Genomic DNA, 24,040 nt, shown 5'->3' on the forward strand with positions numbered 1-24,040 from the left:
GTGTGAGATGTCGACCCCAACTGATTTCGATTCACTAGTTAGCTGACGCCCACCAGTCCAAGATGGGGCTGTCGGCAATTGAAACAGGGTCTCCGCCAATTGAGCAGTTCCTGTTCCATTAGGCGGATTGAATTCTCTCTGCTGGGCTCGCCGGGTGAAATCTCATTTGCGGGAGCGCAACGGTACGCCTTGCTTCCCTCCCCTCAACGACCGCGCAACGCGGTCGCTGGTGACATGGACGGCCACGGGCGGAGATGGCAGTTTTCTCAGCCCCTCTGTTGCTTGATTGGAGTGCGTCGGTGCCTTTTACCCTTTTCTGTGCTAGCACCGCCGTTTAGACGACCAATGGCAGCAGGGCAGCGCAGCCTTGGCCCTGCCAGCGCTCTCACCTTGGCGGATGATTCATGGCCGCCCCGCATGTACGAGCCGCTTTGTAAGTCTTGGGTGTGACCGGGGGGGGGGGGGGTGTTTCCTGGAATGACAATGGCTACCTATTCCCCTCGTTTACTTTTGCACAGCTGGTTACGGAATAGCGCTGGCACGGTTGGTGAGATGCTTGGGTCGGCGGAACGACGTTAATGGTGCTATCGCCGACTGACTCTGCTCGCCCAGTAAAATTTAGAGTTGAAAATAAGTGGTGTCGAAGATGGTAGCACGGCTGGCCTATCGCGCTGAGCCTCGATTCTGTCGCCCACCCCCGGCCGATAGCAGATGCACAGGTATAATGCCGGTGCGGGATAGTGGTCAATGGCCCAGAAGCGCGACGCAGATTCGCACGATGGTCCCGTCAAAATCAAAGAACTGTCGGATTTTCGTCTGGGAATCACCGACATTGTATCTTTTGCTCCAGAGACATGCACGCGCGATGTACATTGGGCAGGAGGCCGGGCCAGCATCCATGTGTCGGCACACGCCAAACCTAATCGCATCATATTTTGCGTCGGAGTTGGAAACACCCACGACACCCTAGACTGATGCAAGATAATGATGGATTCGATCTGCTCATACCGCAATACCCAAAGCGCCGCTGTCGTTCGCACCGCCAATGAAAAGAACGATGTCGGCATTGGCCCCCCCCCCCCCCCCCCCGGCCCTGATCCTTTCTCGTACAAGCTTAAGCTGTGAGCAACGTGCATTAGCGGCCCCGCAAGGCACGGAGCTGCCCCCACAGAAACCGCAACGGCCCCCTACCTGCTCCGCTGCGACTTCAACGCCGCGGAACTCTGCTCAGCGTGTCAGCATTTCGACGCACGATGCGAGAATAGCGAGCAAAAGATTACAGGATGCGTGTGCGTCCTCCTTCGAAAGCCTTGCTTCAGCCCTGCCGCGAGCCCTTAGCCCCCCCCGGGCGAACGTGCAGAAGCGGCTAGCCCTCGTGGCTGTTTCGGCCCTTATCCGAAGACGTGAGAGGCCGGCCGACGAGCTCATCGCTGCTCCCGTATTGGATCGTTCAGCAAGCGCTGCATAGCCACTAGATCATCTGGCCAGAGCATCTCTGTAGATCTCAACCCCCAGCTGGCCTTTTCTCCGTCTTGTAGTTCGCCTTGCTCGGAAATACGGCCCGTTTTACGCCTCAGACCCAAGTTTTGGCTGCATAGTCTGCCTTGTGCCTGGGTGCAAGCTAAATTTCCATACGGGGAATTTCCGGAGAAGAAAGTCCTGCCCTGGGATATCCCAGGGGTCTTGATGCCTCCCCTTGCGGTAATTTATGATGGTGATATGGGATGACAAGGACTGATCCGCCTGTCTCTTGCTCAAATTTCATCCTGCTACCCAGCAAGCGTGCTTAATTGGACCCGGATCTTGCAGCTTGAGGCCTAGTCCCGTAGTCTTTATGAAATGCATGGTCGAGAAGCCCCAAAGTGAGCTTAGACGAGAAATAGTGTCATGTTGGGCGAAAGTCGGCAGTCGTGCTGCGTCTTTGTCCCCGCCCCCTGTTGTGGTTGCAGTTCCCCACGCGCAGATAGCAACCCTCGGATGGCTCCCGGGGTGAGTATTACTACAGGATGAGTGAGGATCTCTAGAAAGAGTTTACCAATAAAGTTTACGACGCTGAGTCGAGCTCTAGCGGGCGAGGACAAGGCTCAGCGACGATGGGATCTTGCTAATTGGGGCAACTCAAAAGCAATACGCCAAGCTTTGGTTGAAGAGGGGCCGACTGCTTGGCCTGAGCTGTTAGAACAATGGAGAAAAGCCAGTTGGATCACAAATGTGTACAAAGAGCATGCTGAAACACAGCCGAAAATGCGCGACGTGGTTGGCCGACAGCCATCAGACCACATGGTAAGTGATACTGGAAAAGATCGTGTGGAGACAGCTGGGGCGAAGAAAAATATGCAATTGTGTACACTAATCCACCAAAGTGTTCCGAAAGTTCATAGAAATATGGCCATGAGACTTCCGCGCCTTCAACGTACACACTGCCGGGGCATCGACACTGCCAGTGTATGGCGGAGCAGCTACGCCGCACAGCAGGCCGAAAAGTATCGCCATCAGGGCCATTAAACGAGACAACAGTATACTTTGTTTAAACTGTCAACCACATATGAAATGGTCAAAGGAACGGTCCACGCAGCATCGGGGCCGGAGCTGTAGACGGAGCCGAGGCCGCGGGCACTGTCAGCAAGCCAAGGTGGGACGCCTTTGACTCCAGCGTACTGGGAAACGGGGTACGCATGATGGGTTCTGCAGGCGGAGAGCACGTTTTGCTGCAACCAAGCTTCCTGCGGGTGTGAGGTAATGGCTGTATGCTCGTCTGCACTATCCGTACACCCCACCCGCGAAGAACCTAGAATCGAATGTGAACGTGGAGTTCTGAAAACATGGTGACATGGTACCTGGCTGGCTTTTTGGCGGTAGCGCTGCATGCCACTGAATACGGCTAGGACGAGCTTGCGAGACCCAGCTTTGCAGACGAAAAAAGCGGAACGGCAGCCTCGTTCAAAGCGGGACAATTGCGTTTCTTGCTCGGTATTTTGGTCATGTTGATTTTAGTCGCCAATCTCTTTTTAGTCCATTAATAGCTCAGATCAGCGGTCGTGCCAGTCAGCCTGGCTGATCTGCCCTTTGTCTGCCCGTACAAGTGCCAAGGTACCGCCCTATCGTACCAGCAGGCGCCGGCCATTACCTAGGTACCTACCTACGCGCGAGGGGGCTGTTGCTTAGAAGGGGTCAAATATAGTGTTAGAATTAGTATATATTCCTCCCATCCCGTTAGGATAGTAGAACACTTGACACTTTTTTGTTAAAAAGAAGATTAAAGAATTCTCATATGACTGGGTGCCCTAATATCCTAACACGATGGGAGGAAAACGTAGCAAACAGAGGACCTCTCAGGTGCCCTGTCCAGCCTCCCCCCCTCCCGCGTAGGTACTCTTTCACCCCCGTGCGCTGGGCTAGCTGCTGGCACACACGCCCAGCCCAGCCCAGCCACACCTTGCCCATCTGGGCTTGGGCTCAACCTCCAGCCACTGAAGCACCACCACCATCATCAGTCTGCCCCAGTTGTCCGGCTTCCCTCCTCCACGCAGCAGCATTCACCCGTCCGCCTCTTCATCCACACACCACTTTTCTCCCCTGCAGGCCCCCAAAGCCTCATCCCATCTGCAACGCTGTGCAGTCCACTGTTGTCCCTACACAATCGTGTGCCAGCGTCAGGGCGGTGAGGAGCCTTCCAAACCCCTGGCCTGGGAGCGCAGCGTCCTGCAACATCGTCACCGGCACAAAACGACCAAACAGCCGCCTGGTGCACAGTGGCCTGGCTTGGCAACAAGTTTCCACGTCCAGCTTGCAGCATCAGCCTTGTCCGCGGAATCGGAACTCGGAAGCTGCAGAGCTGGCCAGCAGGATCAGACGGCTGCAGCGGCGAAGCCGTGTCTCTCGCACAGAGCAGAAGGCCTGTCCGCTACGTTACCATCCCGAGGTCCCTTCGCTCAGCTTGTCTCTTGTTTCAGTCTCCGACCAGCAGATGCATAGCAAACATACAATCGAGGCTTACTAGTGTCCAGGCTGTGGGCTGGCACGAAGAGCTGGTGCAGATACGGGAAGGCAAGAAGAAGAAAAGAAATGACCCAGCCCTTGTCGGCCTCACCAGGTCCGTTGGCGCCGCTGGCTCTTGCTAGTCATCGCAGTGCCCTGCTCCGACAGGTCGAAGACGGGCACCGCCGCCACATCGTTCTGCCGCAGGCCCTTTTTGCGTCGCTTGTTTTGCCCATTGTCTGGGTAGCCATTCCCCACAATACCCGACCTTGGCTCTATCGCTCGAGATGGCTGGCCTTTGCACTTGCTCTTGTCGTAAACTATGAGCAGGCGGCACGCGCGTCCAGCACTAATGTGGCGTGGGCGGTTGTTTCAGGTCTTATGTCTACATATGGAACCATGCTGTGTTTCCAGCACATGATACTGACCAATCCACAGCGCGACGCTGCCAGGATCATAAAAGTGCCTTGCAGCAAAGATTCAAACAGGACCTGCACGAATGATGGCGAGAGCAAGGCGCCGTCACACATCCCTGTCAAGCTGGAGCGTGCTGCCCGATGCGAACCGGCAGCCACACAGCCGCCCTTCCGTGCTCGAGGTGAAGCAGGCAGCCCTACAGAACTGCGCAGTGCCAGTCGCCCTGAGACATGCTCACCCTCTTGCTACATCTGGCAACGTTTCCCGTCCGAAGCGCCTTTGCTCGACAGGCTGGGCTGGGCGACAGATCTTGTTCTCAGCTTTCGTGGAGCTGGCTGGAGCAGCTCAATCTCTATACTACCCAAGCCGGAGACTCCGACTTCGATCAAAGACGGATGTCCAGTGTGTGTAGCCTCTGTCCCTTCAGTTACCAAGTGTGGATTTGAATATGTACACCCTCCCGCAGCCTTCCTTCGGCACCGGCTCAAAGTATTTACCGCGGCGTGTCTCATGCTGGACTTCCTCGCCACCTTTATGATGAAAGATCCATATTTTGTCTTTGGCCGCGAGCGGTCTGTAGATTATGCCTTGCCTTGGTATTTGGTCGGCTTGTCTCCATGGCGTCTCGAAGCGTACCGACAGCTGTTTTCCATCTCGGGTGCATTCGCGGCTGTGGCAGCGGCGTACAGCCTGACTGACATGGTCCACTTCTACGCTACACGGTACTGTAACCCCTCCAGAAACATTCCATGGATGTACGCATCGGCATTTGGATCCTTTGGTGAAGTGTTTGACCGCGGCCTTGCAGGATTTTGGGGCTCTTGGTGGCACCAAACCTTCAGGCAGCAGTTCCTCGGGCCCGCAGCCTTTCTGCTGAAGAAAAGAGTTATACGTAAAGGCACAGCTGCCGGTAATCTTGTGGCTCTGCTGAGTTGCTTTGCCATGTCGGGCCTGCTTCACGGCATGGGCAGTCTTTCGGCGGTGCCGCACACGAAGCTCTGGAGGCAACCAGTCTTCTTCCTGTTGCAGGGCATAGGAATGATTGTGCAGCAGCAGCTCGCTTTGCTTGTAAAGAGAGTCTTGCCAGCTGCCAGCGTCCCCGTGCGGCGTGCTGGGAATGCATTGTTCACATTGCTGTGGCTTTACGCCACGGCGGCCCTATTCAACGACGACATGGCGGACATGGGCCTGTGGCTGCTGGAGCCTGTGCCCTTCTCCGTATTTAGGGCTGCGGGATTTGGCTTCCCAGGCGACGCAATCTGGCGCTGGGACAGTTCGTACCTTTTCCGATGGCACTCGGGGCGCTATTGGTGGCAGAGCGGTATCACAATTTAGACGACGGCGCACTCAAAAGGACTCTAAAAGAGGATAGACTATAGACGACATTCGATACTGATATTAGATTAACTAGAAATATGAAACCCTTATAGATGCTTTTTTACATTACACCGAACTGTCATTGCATTTGGCGATTTGGCCCCGAAGCCATGAAACCACTTCAACATGTTGCGTCTGCTTCGTGGACAAAATCTCTTCAAACGCCTCGTACGCAAGACTAAAAGCAAAGGCGTCAGTACTGCCAAGAACGTTGACGACGTGGCTTGTTCTCAAAACCCTGTCCAGATGAAGGACAAACCTACCGAGCGACCTGCGACTTCCGAATATCGCACTCGTACCCCTGGTTCTTCAACTTGCGAAACCTGTTAGTCAGAATCAGGTAGGAAGCCTCGGCCGTCCTCATGATGGTGACTAATTGTATAGAGAAGGGCAGAATTAGTCTTTTTTGTCCCATGTGTGCAACGGTGATCTTTTCGATATTGTGGTTGGCATTTCCGCAGCTTGGTGTGGTTGCATCTGCTGCAGCTGGGGAGTGCCCCGAAGAAAGCGCCAGGAAAAGAAGTTTTGATGAAGGGAACTTTGACAACTGCGCGCTCTCCGCGCGCCTCTTCAGCCAAGGCTGCGCTGCTGGCGTTACGAGGAGGCTGGGGGGGGGGGGCGTGTGTCAAGAGGGAAGGCTGTGGGATGTGGTGGCGAAGGGGTAGGTGGCCGCGCGTGCCATATGGCTGCGGAGGGTTGCCGGCATTGACAGGCATTCCGGATTTCAGGGCCGGAAAATTAAAGAACGGGCCGTTTGGGATCTGGTTGCACAGGCAAATAGATGCGCGAGATGAAATGTCAGGCGGGAAAGGGTGTGGTTCTAAACAAAGCAATACGAGAAATGTAGGCGATGGTCGGCAAGATCGGATACTTTTTCCGACCCAACAAGGCAGAATCATTGCTGGGGTCAAGTACGAGAAAGGAAAGAAGGAGAGAAGAAAGATGTAAAGGGAGTAAACAAAGACAAGAAAAGGAAAAAAAAAGAAACGTACGCTTGACCACGTCAGGACGCGGTCGTGAGGCTCGGCCAAGTGCCCGCATGTACGCCCACATCTTGAGGGCCGTCTGCCGAAAGGCAGCCCGCAGCGTCTTGAGCACTGTCGCGCGCGAGTTGTGGCTCGTGTCGTAGAACATGAGGTGCGACTGAATCTTGAAGGCGTCTATATTGCGAGGCGGTGAGCTAACGAAGCAAGAGAGGGGGGATGCTCGTGGTGTGGAAATGGGCCATTATCGAGTCTGGTGATTACAGGGAAGCAGTTCGAGAAGAAATGAGAGAGGGGAGACGTACGTAAGACTTTCCGCTCAAAGTTTTGACCTGGTGCGCGGCTATGCTCAACCGTCAGGGTATTAAACACGTCTGGTAAATGCTCATTGTCAGTTGGTTGGAAACTTGACACAAGTGAAGGACGGCTACCACGGCAAAACCGTGCAAAGACTCACCAATCTGTTGGTCCCGCTGGACATCCTTTCGGACTTCCAGCGTGCGGCAGTTGATCAGCACGCCGCAGTACGGAAAGTCGGCGCCGCTGTCCACCGTCGCAATCTGCACCGGCTGCTGCTGCTGCTGCTGTCCGTCCCCGTCTCCGGACCGCGCCGCCACCGACACGGCAAAGTTGGCGAGCGACTTTTTCGGGCTGACCTGCACGCCGTACTCGGGCACGCCGCGGTGCAGCACGGCGGCGAAGCGCTGCGCCTTGCGCTTGTCCGTGGTGATGAGCAGAAAGTCGTCGATGAGACGCAGGAGCACGCTGCTGCTGTCCTCCCGAAGGAAGCCAAGATGCTTGGCCTCGAGGTCGGCGTAAAAGTAGTTGCACAGGTATGATGACAGGACGGAGCCCTGCGGGATGCCGCGCCGCTGCCGGTACATCTTCTTGCCGACCTTGATGTGGTTGTCGGTGACGTGCTCGGCGAGCAGCCGCAGCAGGCCGCGCGTGTCGTGGCGGCTCTGTGCGGCGCTGTTGACAAAGACGGTGTTTTTGCGCTGCCGGGCCGCAGCCGCAACGCTGCTGTGGCCGCTGCTGTGGCCATCCAGGCGCTGGAGGAACGGCCTGGACTCGTCGCTCGGGTAGGCGGTCCAGTTCCAGCGGCGCGACGGCTTTGGCGGCGTCTTGGCGGCCGTGCCGTTGTCATCATGGATGGCCGTCGAGGTGCCGGTGAGAGATCTTTCGCCGGCTCTGACTTCGGCATGCTTGAAGACTTTGTAGTTGGCCTGGCTCGGGATGGCCGTCATGAGCTCGAGGACGGCCTCCTGAGGGATGGTGTCAAAGGCGGATTGGACGTCGGCCTTGACGAAGTACAACCGTGGTAGCGGAGTGGGAAGCCGGCTTCTAAACTCCTTGAGCCGCTTGTAGATGTCGCCCACAGAAAAGAGGGTGGCGCCGAGATTCGACGGGTTGAGGTGCTGTTGGAAAGTCTGTCAGTGATTCGTCTTCCGTCGAAATGTACCTTTGAACTGACCTTTTCCAGCTTCAAGACATTGTGTATGGGAGCTAGGATTGTATTGATGCTGGGCCCAAGAATCTTATTGTTGTGCTTTGAGGGAAATCGGCGACGAAGGTTCGTGATGGACCGCAGGGCGGCGCCTTTCGGCAACAGGCGAATCTGGCTGAACCCCAGCCGCCTGGAGTCTATCGTGCGCTGAATGTCGCCGACTTTGAGCTCTTCGAGCATGCCATCCTTGATGGCGCTCATGGCCCTCTCGGAGACCATCTTCCACACGTCCTGCCGAAAGTAAAAGACTTGGTATCGGTGGTTGTTGGACTCGGTCACGTAAAAGGTGTTGCGTGCTAGTGGAATCACAAGAGAGTCGAAGATGTAGTACAGCAGCTCGTGGAAAATCTCAAGCTGCTTCAGTGCTTCTTGTTGGCTGTGCTTTTGGCCATTATAACCAGGGAGCTGCAGCCATTGCAGATTGGAAGTCTGTTTTGAGGTTAGCTCACTACCCGCTACGTGCTGGTGTTTGGACGATACGTACCTTGAAGCCCTGTGATAGCTCGTGAAGACTCATGGTTTCGAATCTTCGTAGCGAGATGAAATGGTGCATCTTTTTGGCTAGCAATTCCTTGTTGTGGATGAGTTCATCACCCTCGCCGAAAAAAGCGTCGGGAATAATCTTTGACAGAGCCGCCTGAAGGAATGCCGAGACGTGGGCAACCGGTGCCGCCAAGTCAACAATGGGAACAGAGGGATCGATTTGAAAGACACGGGAGCCCTGAGTACGATTCTGCGTCTGCGTTGCTCGCCGTGCGGTAGACGGAGAGCCTTTGCTCGACTTTCCATCGGGAGCCTGACTCTGAGCAGTTCTTGGTCCTGAGGTGAGTAATTTATTCCTTCGCGACCTGTCGCGTAGTGAGTCGAGAATTGAAGGGCAATAATGCCGAATGAGCTCAAAATAGGAGCATCGGCGATGTTGAATCTGCAGTCGACGAACTAGGTCTTGCCCTGCTCCTCGTAGCCGCTTGGGGATCTTGGGTAGGCCTTGCTCGATAAACTTTCTATCAGAGCGCAGATGACTTGCAATCTCCTCATCTCTGATGGTATAGTCTTGGAACTTTTGCACTGTTGTTTTTGGATCAACTGTAGATGTAAAGACATTGTGCAGGCCAAATTGTCTTGGGAAAAGGTACATCATGACCTTGGCAGTATTCAAGTCGTTTTTTTGGCTTGTGTTCGGCCTAGTTTTTGAATTTTCGGATATATAGGGACAACGATTAAGAATATCTAGCACTGTTAATATTGTATTTGTAGAACAGCTGCGAAAGATACTCACATATGTGCCTGTACCCTGGCCGAATGTGCCCAGTGGACGTCATTGGAGGCCGCGCATAGAACAGTCTACTTCTCACAAGTGTAATATCGGATAATTTGCGTAGGTACTGCGGTTTTTTGGGCACTGTCTTCTTTTCTGTTCCGTATTCGAGCTCGGATATTGGGTTTCCTGGCTAGTGTGTTAACGAGTACTCTGGACATCGGGACCGCCATGCTCGTACCGGAAATCTGGTAAAAGTTGTTTAATCCCGACTCAACAGCAACAAATATTGAGCAATCAACAAGCAGATTAATCATGATTTTCTCCCCAGACTGCCCCAGAAGTGCCAGCAATTGCGGCCAGGGACTCGCCTTGAGGCTAGCCACCTGATCATTGGGAAACCGACTGAAAACACCTGGAATCGTTTCTGCCTCGGTCTTTTCGGCGGCGCTCCGGCGATATCCATCGCACAGAAGATGTTTCGGGCCAAGAGCTCCACTGCTGTCTCGTGAGAAGAGTAGCCAGATTACAAAGTCAACAATCTGGACAAGTTAGTCGTAGGACTAGGCTGCCTCGCCGGGTGAAACAAACTTCGGACTGGGAGTATATTGGTGAGCCCCCTGTTAATGAAACGCTAGAATCTTCTCCTTTCTGTGAAAAAGATAGCCATTGCTCCCATCTGTTGTCCGCTACATCGGGTGTAAGCTGCCGGTAGCAAACGAGAGTCGAGTCGAGCAGGTGAGATAGGTCTTTTTCAAGAGCGCAACGCTCTAGGTTCGTCCCGAGAGATTCAATTTTGCGTCGTCGCAGCCGAGAAGTTTGCGGCAGGCTCGCAAGAACATAATTTCTCAGGTATGTGCAGTTGGGATAGAAGAGGTCAAGGAGGTCGCGATGCAGGGGCAGCGTCGTAGGCGAATCCTTGACCTTTTTGCATCTTGACGCGTCTTTATCACCTCCCTTTCGTTTGGTCATTTCGATGAGATCATGGCATTACAATTAATCTGCAAGTGTCGCGTGGGACAGATGAGCGCATTTACGCGAATATGGCCTACAAACGGCACCAAGCCAACATTGATGTGACAATCTGGTGTGGCTTGACTACATGTGGCTCACACATGTTTTTGTGGCTGTGCATTGTCCGTGCTTTGTAGTGCTCGGGCAGATGCCATCGATTCTGGGATTAAAAGTATTGTTTGCTTCCTAGCCTTCCTTTGCACCCGAGACCCTGCATACGGAGATTATGATGCCACTTACGCTCGGCCCGAGCTTCCATTTCTTTGTTATCGACCACACGGCGATGGCGCAGGACGACGCAGGAACCAAAAAAGCTCGAGACTCCAGTGCTAGTACGTCCTCGTCAGAATGTATGCATGTTTGCTTATTTGTCATTTAGACAGTAATTGATGCTGAGCTACTGTGGTGACTTCTAGTTTTCAGTACTGCAGCGACTGACAGGGAGCAGACAATAATTAAGACTCGGTGTTGCCACTATGACGGGATCCTGCATATGCCACTTTCCGTTGTATGCCTTTTCCCCTGACGTTTGCATGTACGTCGGCACAGAGAGGGCCGCAAACAAAGTGACAGCGAATTAACCCGGAGACAGGACCAGGGCCCGCGGCAGGTAAAAGAAAAATTTTGCGGCTTTGGAAACGCCTTTGTTTCAAGTCGTGAACGGGGTTGCCGTGTCGATGCACTGGCGGCACGGCCTGTAACACGTCGCCTATTTTACACGGGCTTGGAGCACGCGAACGAGTTGGGAGTTGATACAAAGGCCCCAACCGCTTCGTGAGCACAGACAGCGGCGCCGGACGGTGCAGTTTATTGACTGGGGGGAGGGAACCTCGAATGGCTTTTAGCCCAAGCCCAAGGGGCCCCCAACAGTACCAGTACCAGTGGGAGGAGGATTGCCTTGCGCCTGGCTGCCTAGCCCGTTATGTTAGCCCGCGATCGGCGGCCATGTCTGTGCGGCTTGCGCCGTGGTCTCGGCTCCAATCTCTTGGAGCGAGAAAGTAGATTGACCCATGGCCATCGGAAAAGGCCACCGCGTCGGGTCGCGAAAGATGATTTACATGGGTGAGCCGGCAGACTTTGGGTGCAAGGGTTTCGGTTTAGCTGCGGGTTGCATGGTGGATAATTCGAACGGTATGTAGCTAACAGCGAGTCTTCCAAGGCAAGGAGAGAGAGCCCCCGGATAAATTACAAAGCTGGCCAAGGCAAACCAAAAGAAACCAAGGTCAGCAAATAAAGGCGAGCTTGGAGCACGAAAGGGGCCAGTTTAGCAGCGAAGGATGCGCGTGCCAGACAAGGGATAGGCGGGCGGCGTGGAGCCAATGACCCGTGTCTCATCAGGCAAGCCACAAAAAGAGGTGCGTCGACGATGTCAGGCTTTGTTCCTACTTATCTTTGTTAGTGCGGCCTTGCTACATAGTGCGCGAATGGGCTAATTTTTTCTTTCTTTCTCGGTGGTCAGCGTGGCTGGTTGGCCAGGAGGGATTGTTTGCGCGCAGGAAATGAGCCAGTACTGGATTCAGGGGTGCTGCTTTGACTATTGCTGCATGTGGCTCGGAGAAAAGCAATGAGGGGAGATCATCATGTGTTTTTCAGTATCGTGTTTGTGTAAATATCTGCACCAAGACTCTCCGGGATGCGTACCTGGCAGTGAATATTTACCTCTAGCGATATCAGGCAGGGTATGCCTGAGTATACTGGCTTGTACCTGGCTATATCTGCAGCAGTGCTGGTAATAATACGAGGCATGTTGCTAAATATATCGGGCTCTGGAAGAATAGGTGTTTGGGTGCCCAAGATGGCGAGGCAGAATGGAGAAAGTCTTGTCGACCAGCGAGACCATGGCTCCCAGCTAACTACTAGGAGTAGTTGATGAAAGACAATGGGTTCGCGGCCCGTCAAGCGCAAACTCTACAGGCAAAAGGTACCTACCTACCTATGTAGGTAGGTCTAAAAAGCGCGCCACTGGCCGCTAGACAAGCCGCTGCTCCAGTGGGTTCCAGCGGGAACAACACGCTAGCAGGGTACACGGAGCGCTGTTGTAACTTAGGTAGCCTCTATATCGCTGATCAGCCACTGTACCTCAGCCATTGTCTGTGTGTACCTCAGCCACTGTGCTCTCGCATCCTCCCTCTCCACCAGCCACACGCGTCTGGCCGCCCATCCACCACTCCCTGACCTGGTCGCACCCCAAACTGAGGCCCCATCTCCCAATCGTCTTCCCGCGTCCATCCTCCGCCAACAGATTCTGCCCAGCCAGCGCATCAATGCTCGCGCATGCATGGGCTTCTTGTCGTCTTCTCGACCAGTCGCTCTGCCCGTCGAGCCTGACCCATGCCTAGGTTCTGCCCACCATGGAGCAGGACCCCGACTCTGGCCCTCCAGACACGAGCGCCCATCATCATACCATCACAACCGCTCTCGCACCGAGTGCTGGTAGCCCTCCAGCACCCGACTCCCCTGCCGGCGCACAAGACCGCTCGCATACTGACACGCACCTCCTGCACCCCGAAATACTCTTCGCCCACGCACCCTCGCCAGCCGACGCCGCCACCGCCCTCCACGATCAGTCCCCCCCCGCAGAGCCCGCTGCCTCTGCCTCTGCCTCCGCTTCTAATCCCTTGCTCGCTGCTGCCTCGGCGTCCCATCTCGCCCACGATGCTCTCCCCGTCACTCCTATAGATCCCGACGATTTCTACAAGTCCTACCGGCTGACCGTTGGCGCCTCTGCCTCCGCTCCAGCCCTCTCTCCAGCCGACGTAGCCGCTCCGCCCTCATCCACCTCGCCGGCCATGACATCCGCGCTCGCTCACCAGCCGATCCTCCCCAACGGCAGCAACACTGCAGGCGTTCCAAGCCACGCCGATGGCCTCGTCGCACAGCCATCTCGCGGCCCTAGCTTGCAGCATGGTACACAGTCCATCTCGGGTCCAATTGTGAGACCCAAGGGTGGTCCTAGTGTCAAGGATCTCAAGAAGAGATTTGATGAAAAGGGTGCTGCCTTAACCACCCCCAGTACGTCTGCTCGGACTGCTCCTTCAACCTCACGGCAGCGCCGTGGCCTTACCGAATCCTCTATCGCATCTCGCAACGGCCTCGTCGTATCCAAGGCTCACAAACCGCCCGCGGCCAACGGTCTTGCCGACGCCTCTCGGAGTCAGATGGCTTCGACGCGGTCCTTTAGCAGTAACCAGTCGTTTGCTAGTCGAATCAACAGCTCCGGCACCGCCAGCACGCCATCTTCTCTGCCCCAGCTGTCCCGAAAACCACACGCCCAGCAGCGGCCTGGCCAGTTTTCGGGCCTTCTCTTTGGCGAGGTTGCTCCAGAGCAACGAGGTTCTATGACGGCTGGATTTGGAATTGACGAGATTCGCCCCCGAAGGACCTCAGATTCCAGCATCCACACAAAATCGACGTTTCACAGCATACCGGATCAAGATCAGGATGTAGATTTGTCGTCACTCCCGAGTTCGTACGCCAGTGCTGCAACACACCACCCCTCGACCAGCGAGTCACTAGTCAGCGGCAATCAGAGTCCACGCACACGATCACAAAGCGACACCTCATCCCGCGGCTCCTCCTACAGAACCCCGACTGCGTTGCGAACAGGCTCACACAATCTACCAACCTCTCATTCCGCCTCGAAATTGCCTGTCGCAGTACGACGACTCCATAGCCCAACGAGTAGCTCAGGCGATAACACGCCTTCGCGTGGAACGTCACCTGCAAACCTTCGCCGCCCGCCTTCTGCCGGCCCTCAGCCCTCGAGAATTACTCCTCCACCCTCTCGATCCAAGACACCGACTTCATTAAATAAAACGCCAACGCCAGCGGTGAGGGAGCGAAGACCGCCACCACCAAGCCTTAATAATTCTGCGAATGGCAGCAGCAGAAGACTACGGTCCAAGTCGATTACACCCCCGAAACTTTCACCCACGCTGCGAAGCTCGAGGCCACGCCAGCCGCTAAACAACACATCCAATAAATCCAAGGACCCTGGGACAACCAAATCTGCCCGCTCCAAGGGCAAGGAACCAGCACCGAGGCGAAGAAAAATATCCGCAGGCCCAATCGACTTTGAACAAAGACGAGAGCATATTCGCTTAGCATATAGTAAATCCATCCGAGAATCTCAAGCTTTGGAAGCAAAGCAACAGGCTGCGGCTCAGTCCAAGAGAGTCGACCAAGGCGCGGCCGCAAGAACAGCTGACGATTACGCCGACATTCCTCCCGTACCGCAAATACCCCGCGATGCTATCGATCGAGCCGTCGCTACCGCCAGTGAAGCTGCTCCAGCACCTGTGGTATCGACCGAGTTGACAGCATACTCTGTACCATTAACGATATCACCAGAAATTGCCAACTCTACTTCCGTGACTGTGGAGGACTCGCCCACGCTCGGAGTCCCAGGCAGCTACCCTCCAACTAGTCCTCCGATGCCGCAAACCAGCAAACGGGCCTCGATAGCGTCTGCTGCGTCTGAAGCTACCGAGTTCGACGAAGAAGCACAGACTACACCAGCAGCTGCTGCTCAGCATGCTCCGGACGTGCCGGTTACTGTCGTGAAGCCCCCGAGCCCTAACCCAGCTGCGTCCGACCTCGCTGAGACCAGTTACCAATACACGTTCTCACAAGACCGAGATTCTCAGCAGCAAGCGCAAGAGCATTCACAATTCATGGTCCAGCATGATGGCTCAGATTTGTCATCTTCATCTACGCCTTTCCAAGGTCATGTTACGTCTTCCCTGATGACGTCGCATTCACACCTGCAACAGCTGGGCTCAACAGGACTGTTTCCAAGGCTGGATCATGGCGAAGAGTCTGACTGCCTGTCCGAGGTAGAAGGACGTCATGGTATGCATCAAGCTGCCTATCCCCGCTCAGAGGCAGCGACGACAGACGCATGCACCGAAGACACCGACGACCATGATCGATACGAACTCGCATCCGACTTCAGATATGGCGAGCAGTTGGATTCCAAGAGAGCATCAACGTGCGCCTCGTCCGACGTGAGCGGATTTGATGATCTGCAGCAGTATGCATCAGAACGTGGCTCATACCCTGTGTCTGGTACTCTCGGGTTGCCGTCACCAAGATTCCGCCCGGACCGCGCGAGTCATCAATCCGCATGGACAGACTTTTCTGTTGATAGCTCAAGACAGCTCGACACTACTGGGTCAGGAATCTTTATGAGTAGCCCGACCTCCACCCATTATCCGGCCCCGTTCTCGTCCGCCACTAGTCCTCGTCATGAATCATTCCAAGGAGTCTCGACCTCGATATCCGAGAAGCAACTGCCGCCAACACCGGTCAACCACCAGCTCCCTGAACTTGACACCGGTGAAGGTTTCTCGATACCCTACCTGTCGCCTGAGCCGAGCCACAGTCTGTCATTTCTTCCCTCACCACCCGCACACGAACCGCCACCTGTTCCGAAATCTACGTCCGGCTCCGCACTTCACTCTAGGAACTCGAGTGCGATATATGAGCCCTCTCAATCTACTAGCACCCTTCTCAACTCCGAAAGGAATAGCGAGGTTTATATGACATACGCCAACACGCCTCAATCGGTCGACACTACCTCTTTCGACACAGCTGACAATGACTCCAGCAAAATTGGCGGGACCGATAGTGATGGCAAGTCTCTGCTCCAAGAAGGTGATCCGCCATCAGAGAAGGAGCGGCATCGTCTGGCCCAGCGGCGGAATGTCATCAAGGAACTGGTCGACACGGAGGCTGTATTTGTCCGCGACATGAACATTGTTGAAGAGATCTATAAGGGAACTGCCGAAGCCTGCCCACGCTTGGATGACCAGACCGTGAAACTCATCTTTCGCAACAGCCACGAAATAATAGAATTTCACACGTCATTTTTGGCTGAAGTTAAGGCTGCGACTGCTCCGGTTTATGTTCCCAAAGGTGGCCGAGCCGCGAAAGGCCCCCAGCCACCGACGAGCGTTGAGCCGACAGGCACCAAGTCTGCTGTCATCAGTGACGCCAACGATCGTGAGACTGCGATTGGCCCTGTTTTCCAGCGTCATCTCGATCGAATGAAGACGGTTCATGAAGGGTTCCTACGGAATAGTGATCAGGCTGCAAAGAAGCTCATCCAAATCCAGCAAGACTCCGCTGTCAAAGTCTGGCTGACAGAGTGCAACGAAGTGGCAAAAGATCTGACGGCGGCCTGGGATCTCGACTCTCTGCTAATCAAGCCAATGCAGAGAATTACCAAGTACCCCAACCTGATCATGACTTTGCTTCAGCATACTCCCCAGGATCATCCGGACCGAGAGCATCTCGCTACAGCAAAAGACGCGCTGGAAACCGCCATTGTCGAAATCAACAAGACAAAGAAGAACTTTGAGCTAGTTGGTCAGATTGTTGGCAGGAAGCACAAGGACACAGATGTCAAGGCTGGCTTCGCTCGTGCTTTCGGCAAACGTGTTGATAAGCTGCAGTCGTCCAGCAGTCGCGTTCCTGATGATCCAACCTACACGAAATTGAACGAAAAGTTTGGCGATGACTTTGTCCAACTGCAGGTCGTTCTTCGTGACGTTGAATTTTATACGAGACAGATATCTCAATATGTGCACGAATTCCTGCAGTACCTGTCATCTATTGAGCTGGTCATGAGACTGCAGCCTGGGAACTTTCCCGAAATTGAAAGCAAATGGGTTCAGTTCAACATCTCGATGCGAGATTTGGAGAAGGTGGCGTTGGAGGAACATCTCGCGCAAGTTCGAAAGCAAGTCATTGAGCCATTCGAGCAAGTCATCAAGGCCTATGGCAATCCTTCGCTGGCGATGAAGAAGCGACAGAAGCGACGTCTCGATTACGAGCGAGCCGACCAGCAGCGACGCAGCGGCAAGATACTAGAACCCAAGCTGAGGGAACTGGTTGAGCAGTACGATGCTCTTAACGATGCGCTGATAGCCGAGCTTCCCAAGCTATCCGCCATGACCGAGAAGGTTGGCAAAATCTGCCTCGGCAACTTTGTCAACATCCAAGCCAGGTGGTATAAGATGTGGACGGAGAAGCTGAGTACGGTCCTTAGTGACGGCCCAGACGTTCCGACCATTGATGATATCGTTACTATCTTCAACCGAGACTACCCATACGCCGCTGAACAGCTTGCTTCCATTGGCATATTGAATCCTGACCTACAGATACGGTCATCACAGTCCACCGAGTATCGACAACGGTACTCTGAAATCGAACGCCGTGGACGTGGATCTTCAGTCAATGATGAAAGTGTACCCACGTTACCGACTCCAGACTTTGGCAAGCGCAGCAGTGCAGGCATTGCCATGTCACCCAGCGCAGGCAGCTCTAGTAGTAATGTGGCTGCAGCTACCAACCCGCATCAATACTACTACCGAGACTTTTATGCCGGCATTCAAGGACACGGCCCCAGTTCAGCTTCTCCCAAATCTGGCGACATGGGCGGAAGCTCGCGCTCTCACACAGGCACTGGCCATACCTCTACACGCCCAAGTACTGGCAAGAGTTTTGACTCTGGCGCTATGCAGCGAAAGAGTTCAGACATGGCGTCTGTCCAGCGATCGGACTCGAATACGACGTACACGTCCAGCCATGCGCAGCAAGAGAATGTTAGATTCTCCAACCTCTTCCACTCTGCACTCCCCTTGCCTGACGGTACAGAAGAAACTCAGAAATCCTCACGCGCGTCATCTCGCGAGAGGGGTCGAGGATCGGACGGCTACAACATACTATGGCTTGCGGCTTCTCTGTTTGAGTTTAATATCGAAACAACCAAGCACGAAGCTGGTTATCCCTATCTAACATACCAAGCTGGCGAGGTAAGCTGCTTCCTCTGCTGTTTCCTATTTCCCAGTCGCTAACCTGACCACAATAGATATTCGACATCATTGCGGAGAAAGGGGAACTGTGGCTTGCCAAAAACCAAGACGACCCGACAGAAATGGTTGGCTGGATCTGGTCCAAGCACTTTGCGAAACTGGCTGACTCGTAGCCGCCCCGGTGTCAACGTGCGAAGACGAATTTGTTGTTTTGAATTGATTTTCCAGGAACTGAACCGGCGTTGAGCAAGCGACATGAACAAAATGAAAGAAATAGAATTGGTGCCAAAAAAGGGTCAACGGTTGACAGCACAAGTGTTTCTGGTCCAGCACCCAAAAAGGACAAAAGGTGCGGACAGTGTACAAAAAGGAACGAAAACACGCAGAATGGCCGAATTTGGTTTTTTCTTTTCCTATTGTTGCCGGCGAAGGGAGGGAGGAGTGAAGGAAATATGGGTGGAAATGGCGTTTACAATCTTGCAATTCTGTTGTTTTGCTCTAGCATCGCGAAGCAGCCATTTTTCTTCTTGATTCTTCTTTGGACGACTCTGCGGTCAAGGTCTGCTGGCCTGGCAGAAGCGCTTCATTTCTTACCAATTCCCCCATTTTTGTGTTAATTTGACTTATTTATACCATTCATGCGCAATTGAAACATCTTCCGCCTTGTGCGTAGTACAAGCCCATAACTACATAAACAGTCAGCAACGCCAACCCGACTTTCCATCACTAACGTCGTTGTACGTCGCAGTGAGATGTTATAAATTGTAGACAGCAAGGAGATTTATTGTTCTTCCATTCGTCGTATTTCTCCAAAAAAAAAATTACACAAATAATATTGAAGAATCCCTCTCGAACCAAAGAGCGTTCATCACTTCTGGGCGCGGAAAAGTGGCGCACCGTCTAGCGGCTGAAAAGGCTGGTTGCAGGTGTCTCTGTGAACCTCCTTATTTCAACACATTACATCACTCCATTTGTATCCTCGATTCATCATTTGCTGTATCTCACTTTGCTCTATTTATTCGTTTTTGATCAGACTCGGCCAGAAGACATCCATTGCTCATTTCTTGACCGCGCCGCTACGAGTTTGGAAACGACACGCTACAGTACACGCACTCATCACACTAGAGAGAGGCGCAAGTCTACCTACGAGCTGGCTGGTGAGGCCAACGTAACACAGTCCATCAATACCGCGAGCTGTCTCTCGATTCTGTCTGTTTTCTGGTGATTTCTATGACTGCTGCTCTTTACACGCGCTTTTTGGCATCCTCGCTGTGAGGCAAACCCCCGCGACCATGGCCGCCTTTGCGGGCGAGTCGTCCATCAGGGGCTCGAGTGAGACCATGCGCATGGTGCTGCTCACATTCTGCACCATCGGCATCACGTAAGTAGAAAGCCTAACTTCTTGAAGCGCCAAGTGCCACAGAAACCTGCATCTAACATGCGCTGTGCAGATTTACATGGGGCGTTGAGATGACGTGTAAGTTGACAGACTGGATCCTCCGCAGAGGGAGCTTGCCCAACTGACTATGCAACTAGACTGCACCCCATATCTGCTGAGCTTGGGCCTCAGCAAGAGCAACACGTCCATGGTGTGGATTGCCGGGCCCCTGTCGGGCCTCATTGTCCAGCCCGTGATTGGCGTCCTTTCGGACGAGAACACGTCGAAATGGGGCCGCCGAAGACCCATGATGGTGCTTGGGGCGGCGATTGTGGCTGTTGCCATGCTTGTTTTGGGTTTCACAAAGGAAATTGTGACCTTTTTCATAGCAGATGCGGAAGCCGCCAGGATTCCCACAATCTTTCTGGCCGTGCTGGCCATCTACGTCGTAGATTTCGCCATCAACGCTGGTGAGATGAACTCCCAGTTTGGCAGTGAAGCATTCGGCTAATCTAGTGAAAACAGTAATGTCGTGCTCGCGCAGTCTCATTGTCGATACACTTCCTATCGAGAAGCAACAGTCTGGCGCCGCCTGGGGTACGTCCGCAGAGCAGCTAGTTTGATCCTTTGTTCTTATGCTAATCCTGCCGACCTTTTCTCCTCCGTTAGCCAGTCGCATGTCTGCCATTGGCAACGTCGTTGGCTACGCCGGTGGCGCCGTTGACCTCGTTCGAATCCTAGGCACCACGTTTGGCGATACGCAGTTCAAGCTGCTCACCATCATTGCCGTGCTGGCCATTCTCGGCACCACGGCCGTGACCTGCTGGGCCGTGAGCGAAAAGGTGCTCCTCCCAGACGTCCTCAAGGGCAAGCCGCAGCAGCGAAACCGATTCCAGGTCGTCACGCAGATCTACGGCACGATCCGGCACCTGCCGCCGCGCATCCGCGCCATCTGCTGGGCGCAGTTCTGGTCCTGGATTGGCTGGTTCCCGTTCCTCTTCTACAGCACCACCTGGGTCGGCGAGACGTACTTTCGCTACGACGCCCCCGAGTCGGCCAAGACGGGCGACACGCTCGGCGACATTGGCCGCATCGGCAGCCAAGCGTTTGTGCTGTCGTCCATGATTACGCTGACGGGGTCGCTGGTGCTCCCGCTCCTCGTGCGGTCCCCGGACGAGGCGCCGTACACGCAGCGCCCGCACCCGACTCTCGCGCCGGTGCTCAAGTTTTGCGAGGGGAGACGGCCCGATCTGTTGACGACCTGGATCTGCGGGCATGTTCTCTTTGCGATAGCCATGTTGTTCGCCCCCTTTGCTACAAGTTATCGCTTCGCCACAGTGTTGGTGTGTCTTTGCGCAGTGTACGTATTGTCCTTTTTGTTGCTTGGCAGGCGGTGACGGGCGCAGTATGCTGACCAAATGTTGAATCTAGTCCATGGGCAATCGCAGGATGGGCGCCAAGCGCCTTTCTCGGTATCGAGGTCAATAAACTCGCAAGCGAAGGCGCCTCTGCCTATCGCCCAGTGCCGAACCAGGATATTGAAATGACGGTCCTGGGCGAGGGCTCACAGGGCGAGGAATCTTCCGCGGAGCTCTCTGGTATTTACTTTGGCATCCTCAACGTATACAGCACGCTGCCGCAGTTTGTAGGCACCTTCATCTCCATGATTGTCTTTGCCCTGCTAGAGCCAGGCAAGAGCCGAGAGTTGGGTGCTGATGACAAGGTGACACCTCCTGCGGCGCCCACAGGGCCAAATGCGATTTCTGTCTGCCTTTTCATCGGTGCGCTGAGCACAATTGTTTCTGCGTTTGTTACGAGAAGATTAAGGAGCTTGGAGTAGAAAACTTGGTCTTGGAATATCGGGCTGTTGTGCTTTTCACAGCACATAGTAGACATTGTATCAAGCTGATTGTGATCCGCTTAATTATATACGCTCTGCAAACCTGATGTAATAAAGAAAGCCATATCCTTCTCATGTAATCATTACTTGGTCTTGTCGTTCTCACTCTCTGAGACCTTCTCCCACTCGTCCTCGGTGCTGACACTCGACTGGGACGTGAAGCCTGTCGAGTCCGACAGGGACGCCACACGATGCTTCAATTCTCCCTTTGCCTCGACCGCTTCGACATCTGCCGATGATTTGGCCACGCCAGCAACATTGCCTTTGCTCTTCTTCTTACTCTTCCTGCCTCGCTGCTTTGCCTGGCTCTCCACCTCGGTATCCTCATCGCTGTTCTCCTTGGGCGCTGTTGGTGCCGGTGCCGCCGCCGTCGTAGCCGTCTGCCCGGCGACTTTCTTGCCGTCGGCGGGAGCCGGGTCGCCGCCGCCGGCGTCGTCGCCGTCGCCAGCAGGAATATCCCCACGTGCTTTCGCGGCCGCCAACTCGGCTGCGAACCAGTTGATGGACCACCACAGGCCGGCGGAGAGGACGGAAAGGATCACAAAGTGGATGCTGTATGTGCTGACAAGGAGCGCAAACAGCGTGACCTGGAGCGCGGCGAAGGTGGCGTTGGTCGCGCGCAGGATCACGGGCGTGGGCCCAGGAACGAAGATGGACTCCCACAGCTCGACCATAAAGGAAGACATGGCTGCTGCTGTCCGGGGAAACTTTTTGTTTCTGGCCGAGCCTGGTTTCGGGGTGTTGAGCGAGGTGAATGGCGGTCGGCTGAGGGAGAGAAAAATGGACCGGCCGGAAGACAAGGACGTTGAGGCTGTCGATGCGGAGATGATGCCACGTTCTATGAGTGAGAATAGACGCGCCAGGGTAAGTCGGGACGTTTTTTAGTGCCTCTAGATCGTTCTTGTCGGAGAAACCAGATCACGCTACTGCTGCCTGTTTGCCGATATGAAAGGACACAGTGTGCCTCGGCCTAAAGAAACGGATCCTCACAGTGGGCAAAATCGGGCCAGTCGCTCGATTTCCCAGAACCCAGTTAGAGTAATGTCGTTCTGAAGCTCGTTCCTTGCCGATATAGTGCGCAACACTCAGTTTCTCGGTAAAGAAGATGCTGGCCCCCGCGACGCGAGAACCCGTGATGGCCTCACGCTTGTGATTACGTAATCTCTCCGACAGCATGTAGGGTGCGACATTGCACACTTCGACTGAACCATTTTTGGTATCCCGTAGAGCAATCGCGGCCACAAGTTTCTGAATCGTTGTTTAGATCCTTCAGTCTTGGCACGTCGCCTTCTCTAAACGAACAAACGATGCAATTGGTCATCTATGTTGATTTGAACCTAACAAGGCTGGCAGCCTTGTTCCCGCTGTGGAGGCAAACTGATATCCCGCGACCCGGCGACCGTCGCCCCCGGCCAATCAACCCGAGTTCTACTCGAGCAGCACGGCTGCAGAAATCGGGAAGTTCTACAGGTACCGGAAGCTTTCCCTTCTTGGGAACCCAAACGAGTGATACTATCACTAGTTCTGTGTGAGCGAGAAAGCGTTCACATTCCCTGGTTGAGTACCACATGATGCATTATTGAAAGAAAAGCAACGGCTAATGCAAGGCCAATATCAATTGAGGGCAATCGCCTTGGGAGAATAGTGAGAGCATGCTAGTGGGGAAGATCGGAGTGATTCTGTATTTGGCAGCGATGTTCTTGATTGTTAACTCGATTTCCACCCCGTTCATTGCCATCTCAACCTCGCTCCCGTCGGCAACCCCCGAAGAACAACACTGGCTCTTCGGCCTGCAGAACACCGTGCTTTGCAGCCATGCAGGATTTCGTGATTCCGCCCTGAGTGATCTAGACCCGTACCTCTCGGGCAACATTAGTCGATACCCTTGCTGAGGTCGCGAGACACCGATGAATCCTTCTCGACGGGGGGATTGCGAGCCTCATAACTAGTCTCTCCACACCGACAAGTCCTAACACCGAGAGTTGGGATATAATTTTCAGATGGAGCGGATCAAGTGGGTGCGGAACAGTGAGGCTGCAACTAACAAGGACGATGTGATGGACGAGACTCAACGCGTGGAGTTGGAGAGGACCACAGCGGGTGGCGTGCGATATGCGATGCTCCATGCAAGCACTACCGGCCAAAGGCTTATTGGCTTAGCTAAAATAGGAAAATAAATGATTTAAGTGAGTATAGGATCTAGTTCTTTGTTTCTATTGTTCTTTGGTAGGACTACAGTGTCGAAGAGCAAATCAGATGCGGCGGTGGAAGATTTTGGCATCTTCGGTCCCGAATTCGTGTTGCCGAACAACCGTTTTGACCAAATGTAACATGGCGGAATTTGCCGAAAGAATATTCAAACAAACTTAATCCAGTCGAGCCTTGAGTAGTTGTTCATCCGAGAACTTCTG

At 54.2% G+C, this 24,040-nt stretch overlaps 5 protein-coding genes across 5 annotated transcripts; 3 read left to right on the forward strand and 2 right to left on the reverse strand.

The window, feature by feature from the left end:
- Positions 1-4,905: 4,905 nt before the first annotated feature.
- On the forward strand, positions 4,906-5,730 carry LMH87_005551 (uncharacterized protein; the record flags this gene model as incomplete). The annotated part of the gene is made up of 1 exon (XM_056203288.1): positions 4,906-5,730. One exon carries the CDS (start codon positions 4,906-4,908, stop codon positions 5,728-5,730), a length of 825 nt encoding a protein of 274 aa, XP_056058762.1.
- A 108-nt stretch (positions 5,731-5,838) lies between these two features.
- On the reverse strand, positions 5,839-10,492 carry LMH87_005552 (uncharacterized protein; the record flags this gene model as incomplete). Its single annotated transcript, XM_056203289.1, has 11 exons — positions 5,839-5,950; positions 6,036-6,144; positions 6,765-6,932; positions 7,061-7,129; positions 7,213-8,173; positions 8,230-8,691; positions 8,747-9,064; positions 9,203-9,492; positions 9,542-9,709; positions 9,762-10,062; positions 10,112-10,492. The coding sequence occupies 11 exons, from the start codon at positions 10,490-10,492 to the stop codon at positions 5,839-5,841; spliced, it is 3,339 nt and encodes a 1,112-aa protein (XP_056058763.1).
- Positions 10,493-12,885: 2,393 nt separating this feature from the next.
- Positions 12,886-18,566, forward strand: LMH87_005553 (uncharacterized protein; the record flags this gene model as incomplete). The annotated part of the gene is made up of 3 exons (XM_056203291.1): positions 12,886-18,351; positions 18,408-18,476; positions 18,549-18,566. 3 exons carry the CDS (start codon positions 12,886-12,888, stop codon positions 18,564-18,566), a joined length of 5,553 nt encoding a protein of 1,850 aa, XP_056058764.1.
- Positions 18,567-19,643: 1,077 nt separating this feature from the next.
- Positions 19,644-21,569, forward strand: LMH87_005554 (uncharacterized protein; the record flags this gene model as incomplete). The annotated part of the gene is made up of 6 exons (XM_056203292.1): positions 19,644-19,732; positions 19,803-19,828; positions 19,888-20,199; positions 20,255-20,326; positions 20,399-21,089; positions 21,161-21,569. The coding sequence occupies 6 exons, from the start codon at positions 19,644-19,646 to the stop codon at positions 21,567-21,569; spliced, it is 1,599 nt and encodes a 532-aa protein (XP_056058765.1).
- Positions 21,570-21,712: 143 nt separating this feature from the next.
- Positions 21,713-22,315, reverse strand: LMH87_005555 (uncharacterized protein; the record flags this gene model as incomplete). Its single annotated transcript, XM_056203293.1, has 1 exon — positions 21,713-22,315. The coding sequence occupies one exon, from the start codon at positions 22,313-22,315 to the stop codon at positions 21,713-21,715; it is 603 nt and encodes a 200-aa protein (XP_056058766.1).
- Positions 22,316-24,040: the final 1,725 nt, after the last annotated feature.

The sequence above is a fragment of the Akanthomyces muscarius genome, chromosome 1 (assembly GCF_028009165.1).
Source record: "Akanthomyces muscarius strain Ve6 chromosome 1, whole genome shotgun sequence".
Classification (NCBI taxonomy): domain Eukaryota; kingdom Fungi; phylum Ascomycota; class Sordariomycetes; order Hypocreales; family Cordycipitaceae; genus Akanthomyces; species Akanthomyces muscarius.